This window comes from Brienomyrus brachyistius, chromosome 23 (genome assembly GCF_023856365.1).
Source record: "Brienomyrus brachyistius isolate T26 chromosome 23, BBRACH_0.4, whole genome shotgun sequence".
Classification (NCBI taxonomy): Eukaryota; Metazoa; Chordata; class Actinopteri; order Osteoglossiformes; family Mormyridae; genus Brienomyrus; species Brienomyrus brachyistius.
Window position 1 is genome coordinate 1853985 of NC_064555.1, and position 6386 is coordinate 1860370.

At 46.9% G+C, this 6386-nt stretch overlaps 1 protein-coding gene across 1 annotated transcript in view; it reads left to right on the forward strand.

Moving 5' to 3' along the window:
* Positions 1 to 2295, forward strand: part of satb1a (SATB homeobox 1a) — a 28534-nt gene extending 26239 nt beyond the window's left edge. Inside the window, 1 exon segment of the mRNA XM_048993836.1 lies at positions 346 to 2295. Within this exon segment, the coding sequence (XP_048849793.1) occupies positions 346 to 912 (567 nt within the window). The 3' untranslated portion in view covers positions 913 to 2295.
* Positions 2296 to 6386: the final 4091 nt, after the last annotated feature.

Sequence of the window (6386 nt, forward strand, 5' to 3'; positions counted from 1 at the left end):
GAAATCGAGGCAAGGCTGCCACCAGCAGGGGCAGGGTGGGGCAGGGTGGGGCAGGGCTGCTGTGACTGGGGTAATCGCCATCAACACGGGAGCACCTTTTGATGCAGCCTGTGTCCTGTGATCACATTTATATCTTCATCCCTCCGATTAGAGAGGCAAGACGCTGCATCTGTCCGTCTGTCTCCTGTGGGGAGAAGTGATCTGTGTGGCATCTGATTGGTGGCCGTGCGGGAAAGTGGGCGGGTCACTGGTTCAGATTGTAAGATGAGCCACAGAGGCATTTGGTTGGGGGGGATCCCAGTGAGCCCCCCTTTCATTCTGTCTGTGTGTGTGTTTTCTCACCAGTCTCAATCCCATCAGCCCCAGCAGCACCAGCAACAATCCCCACTCTCCCAGCAGCTCCCACCCCAGGCCCCGCTCTCCCAGCAGCCCTTTCAGCAGTCTCCACAGCAGGCGGGGCCTGGCCTACCTCCCCGCCAGCCGTCTACGGCCTCACCCGCCGAGGCATCTGAAGATAAGGCTCGGCCCGGAGGCAAGATCTCCCTGGAGGCCCTGGGGATCCTCCAGAGCTTCATCCAGGATGTGGGCCTCCACCCCGACGAGGAGGCTATCCACACCCTGTCCGCCCAGCTGGATCTCCCCAAGCACACCATTGTAAAGTTCTTCCAGAACCAGCGGTTCTACGTTTGCCATCGTCAGGGTCAACCCAAGGGCCCGGTTGGCCTAGGTGAGGAGGAGGAGGAGGAAGAGGACGAGGACGAAGAAGAGGAGCAGGCCAACGACGAAGACGACAAGCTGCTACAGCAGCTGAACGAGAGCACTCAGACTGTCAACAGCGACTTCTCCATCAAGATGGAGGAGCATCTATCAGGGGTCGTCCACACCGGGTCAGGGTACGACCCCAAGGAGTAGCACAGTGCTACGGTGCTGCTCTAACCCTATTTAAATAAAGCTAGTAATACTATGGTATTGCTACCTTTTCTTTGCGTGTTTCTTTAATTTTGTGAATATCTGTATTATTCACTGTAAAGACTAACGCCGAACATTTATTAACTTGCAAAAAAAAACACAAAAAAAACAATGAAAAAATTGTTACCGTGGATGTTTTCCGACTGCACTTGACTCTTTCATTTGTTCTTACACTTGATTTGAGCTACTGATGAAGGCGGCGAGGCCAGGATGGGATGTTTACATCCGTGATGTCCACTGGATCTAATGAGAACACACTGGGACCAGAGACTGGGGCCTTAACGCAGAGTTACCGGTCTCCGACGCCCACTGGCAGAGTCTGACTCTGAAACGCAAACTCGATCACGCACAAACTCTGGAAGCAGACTCTGCAGGATCGATGTGGGAAGTGAGTCTCCCTTTTTGAATATTTGTTTGGAAGAAATATATATGTATAAATAAAGACGTATATATTAACTGTAAAAGGATACAGTTTAAATAAACTATGCCAACAAATGCCTTGTACAATATGGCACTGCCGAATTTAGTTATTTTTTTTTCTTTTTTTTCCAGAAAATTTTTCACTGTATCAAAGTCTCCATAAGGTTTAAAAATGTGAAGCTTCTCCATTCTCCTCTTGCATTTAATTTATTCTCCCAGTCGCACGGTGGTCTGATGCAATTTCCTCTCTCTTCCATAAACTTTGACTTTTGTTTTCTATTCAGAATTTTTTTTTATTATTATTATTATTTTTTATGGGCGGTTAAAAACAAGTGTCTTAAAAAGTTCCGGAATGAGGGGAGAGATGTGCTTTAGGTCGCCTATTGACATAAAAAAAAAAAATGTGACGTTTGTTCCAACGGTTTGTGCTTCAAGCTTCACAATAAATGTCGTATGCAATTCTTACCGTCATGCAAATATGCTTAGGTCATCTACTAACCCACAGAACACCTTAGAGCAAAAACATATGCAATACATGTGACAGTTCGACGTTTTTCCGTGCGTCTTCCTTTTAGTTTACAAGCCCTCTCTGGTTACAAATCCTCTGTATAAAACGCGCACCTTTTTTATGAGTTTATTGCGATGATGAGGACGATTATTTTGTACCAATTGGCTTTTTTTCCCCCTTTTCCTCCTCTTAGGTGTTTTTCCCTCCATTTCTATATGCAGAAATGTGCTAAACTAGAAGTTAATATTGACTGCTAATTAAATGATTAAACTGTTTGTATTGTACAGCAGATCCTTGGTATTTATAAGACAGAAAGCAACCACCTTTTGAAGGGCATTTCTTCAGAAATGTTCATATTTAATGGTTTCATTATTACATATTAAACTTACACAAAAGTCGTCTTGTTTGCTCTTTTTCAGATGCTGTGTGTGTGTGTGTGTTGAATGGCTTTTGCTGTGTGAATAGCTCATTTCCGGGGACACACTGACTTCAGGGTTACCCCTCGAAGGCCGTTAGTCCGGTGTCGTCTGTGTCATTGTCCCTATTTGCAGTCTTCCAAAAACGCGTTCCGGACAACTGGTGGCTCCGAAATGCCGATGGTGAGTGTGTGCCCTTTAATGGACTGCCATCCCATCCAGGGTCCCCCCTGCCTGGGGCCCTCTGCTTCCTGTGATAGGGTCCAGGCTCACAGAGACGCTTCACTGGATGAGCGGTTATGGAAGCTGGACGAATGAATAATAGATATTTCTTTTCCCTGCTAATCCATATCGGAAGCTTTTTTTTTTTTCTTTCTTTCTTTCTTAATCCCGTTCACCGCCTCATTTGCTGGCTCAGCTTTAACGTTGAGCGGAAGTGATTCTGGAGCCTTCCAGATAACGCAGGATGTAACCCTCTGGGGGCAGCTTCCCCTGGACAGTCTAGGCGCACTGACAGCCTGTGTTCACTACCACCCCCCCCGACCTGTGCTGAAATGGGTGCTGCGAGTGATATAAATCTAAATCTGCCTAATCGAACTGAACTCTCTGTGTTTCATTTGGATATATTTCATCGTTCAATCTGAGTGAGCCACAGGATCTTAAAGCTGTTAATCATTAGTTTAATGGACTATTCTGCAGAGTTCATGGGTGTGAACTTCTGAATGGATCTAAAACATTAATGTCTGATTAAATATTAACCACTAGGTGTAATGGTGTATCTTCAAGTGTTACAACCGCCATCTGAGCTATGTGGTTGACTGTAAAAATTGGTTTTCGTGTTAGGAAAATTATTTGTAAAGCTCTCAGTTGCTGCAGGGATACCAGCTTATGGGTGACCAATGAGGCTTGTGTGATTCAAGCTTGTTTTTTAATGAAAATTATTAGTTGGTTCAGTTTTTAATAAATGGACACTTTTAAAGAAGCCAGGTTTAGCTGGAGAGTATATTTTACATATAAAATAGCTTTTTTTGTGGTTTTCGAAATCTGACCTGTTTATGAAATAGTTTAACTTTTGACAGCATCAATGGATAATATATTATTTGGAAGTTTTCTTTAAAAAAAAATTTATAAATAAAAAGGAACTGCCTAACTAGTCCTCCGCCCTCTTGGCCAATCAAATCCGGCCGTACAAAGTGATATCTTCGTGGAGTTTCTCTGCAAAACCCCTGAAAAGCCTTTGGTGGGCAAGTCCTTTAACACGTGTTGATGTACTTCACACACTGCATTCATGGAGAAGCAGTTCTTGTCCTTGTTATCGCATTGCCTCAGCTCCCACACCTATGTGACCTCACTCTGTCCTGACTCGCTGGTGGGCAGAGACCGGGACCTGGTCTTGTGAAGCACTACTGCTGGGTCGTTGTGTCAGTCACTCTGGTGAAAGGTGAAAGGTCTGACTTTGGCAGGATCTTGCTCGCTGTCTTCACCGTTTCCCAGAGCTGTGGCTGCGTCTCCCGGCTTGACGGCGTACGAAGCTATGCAAACAGAACCCCCCCCCCCCCCCCGCCCCCCCAGACGGAGAAGCTTCCTGTGTCCCTGGAGCATGAGTGCACTCTGCTGTTCTTGCTGGATTTTTTTCCTCCCTCTCGGCGGTAAGTGATGTTGACCCAGGGCTTAGAGTGTTTGCTTTCCCGCTGGTCCTCGTTTGCATGAAGCTAAATCGTAATCGAAGCAGGACCTCCGACGTGTTGACAGGCCAGGCAGGACCGCGGAGAGCTCGAGCTGCTTTGGGGGGGGGGGGGGGGGGCGCCGTCAGCCTTACTATCCATGGACAACGACACTTTCACACGTGGCGTAGACTACAGGTTCCTGGGAACAGTGACTGTGTGGTCATAGACTGTGCAATAAATGGTATTTATATATCCGGAGTGGGTTTTGCTGTAGACGCATAAGTACATTTGCATTAAAGGCATGTCAACCTTTCTCTGATCATCATGGTTTTTAATTGAGCTTTTAATACATCTCAAATTTTTTCAGCGTGAGAATCCTTCTCGGGATGCTTGACGTGGTAGGTGTTGATTTATCGGGGATTGCTCTTTTCACATTTCTGCCACATTTGCCTTCAGATTTAGAGTGTCTGCACCCCACCCACCCCAGCGGCTGTCACTTCCTTACTCTGGCTCCTGGATTGGATGGGGTAGAGGCTGTTGGACCAGGGCGCCCAGTTTTCATTTGCAGAAAATGACACGTAGCTATCAGTCAGTCATTTAGGGGGTTGGTGTGACAATGTCTGGAAGGTTGTGGGTTTGAATCCCGTGGCTGGCAGGGTAATCATAAGAGTGCTGAACGGGCTGCACTCTGACCACAAAACTTATATATGGGTGTGTTTCTGTTCCTCATGGGGAGCAAGATAAGGTTTGCCGGAGCTGCCTCCTGGGAATGCGTAAGACCGTTCCACACTATTGTTTTCTTGATTGTCCGATCATGTAAGGATGGTTGTGTCTTTCTTGTACTTTAATCTGATCGGTTCGCATCACAGACATTTGTCTTGCTCGTGAGCGTCACACTTCGCACGGATCACGCACTGCGTCCCATCATGAGACTCCGCCCTCTCGTCATCTTCACCACCAATCCTTCACCCTTCCCTCAGGTGCTATCGGGTACAGATTGGAATGCCCCGGTGTACCCCTGCCTGATTCACCACCCGAGTCTGTGCCCTTCCTGCCGTCATAACAGCAGCACTGTCTCCACCCTGCCCACATAGATAATGGCCTTCATATCTAAACGTGCACATACTTCACGTACCTATGCAATCTTGGTTGTTTTGGATTCCTGCCGTCGTCGGAAGGGAACACTGTGTACGATGCCTGAGCTGTTATGGCAATGACTGGTGACCTCGTGGCAGACGAATGCCGGCCGGGACAGCCTCACCTGAGGCAGATGGATTGGCAAATGCCGCTGGCAAACTGTCCAAAATAAAAATGTATATTTGCATCCAGGGGCCAACACCAGGGTAAATTCTGATCAATGTTTTGACGAAAATGCAGTTTTTTACTACGGACATGACATTGAAAAACATAGACTACATTGTTTTCTTTTTTTTACTCTGTCAAAGCATTTTGTCACGGACATGTTTGTCCATGTACAGACAGGTTGGTGATCCCTGTCTCTCCTGGCAAATCATCACAGCTCGGCTGCAGAAGGGAACAGGTGAGACACCTTCTTCCAGAGTCAAGGCATGAGTATACATTTCAATGCAACTTTGCAAAATATTCAAAGTAACAATTTTCAGTTGTAAATAAGCGAGGTTCTTTGCTTCAGCCTCACATTTTCATATTCTTGTTTTTTATCCTAAGGAGCATCATCCATTGGTATTTTAATGTGGTGACCTCACATCAACACATCAGCCTATGGGTTTGAAGTTGACATCCTTGCAGTTTGCTATCTACTGCCCCATTTGTCACATCTCTGATGTCACATCCTTTGCCATGAGAGCTACAGCAGCAGTAAAGACAGCTGCAGTGACAGCAGCAATGCGTCCACGCATTTTTTAATGCGGTGGCACAGGTAGGGGTGCAACAGGCGTGATGCAGGCAAAATTAGCAAGTAGCTACACTCGACTTACTTTGTCTGATTTTACATTCAGACCGCATCATGGTCCCAGTTGTTGTCCAGGGGCCCGTCAACATTCCCAAGACTGTTTGAGTGGAAGGGATTCATGAGTCAACAGCGGCCTGCCCAGGCGGCAGCGTCAGCAGTGCGAGTGACTCCAGGCGATGAAATTCCCTCTTTAACCACCAAGTTTAATTGTTAAAATATGTGTGGCTTTGGCATAGATAAGAATTAATTTGCTATCTGAGCACCAGGCAGACAGGCAGCCGGCTTCCCATGTGCTAGCCCCACCCTGAGTGGCTCCAGACGGAGACCGGGGCCCAATCAAACGTGATTAGCCTGGCAGTCAGCCTACGGCGTCGGCCCTGAGCTTCGGCGTACCCGGTGTTATGTGAGAGCTTTGTTGTCACCAGAAAAACGTCTGCAGCACCGTAGGAACAAATTTGCCCATGGCTGTGAGGTAA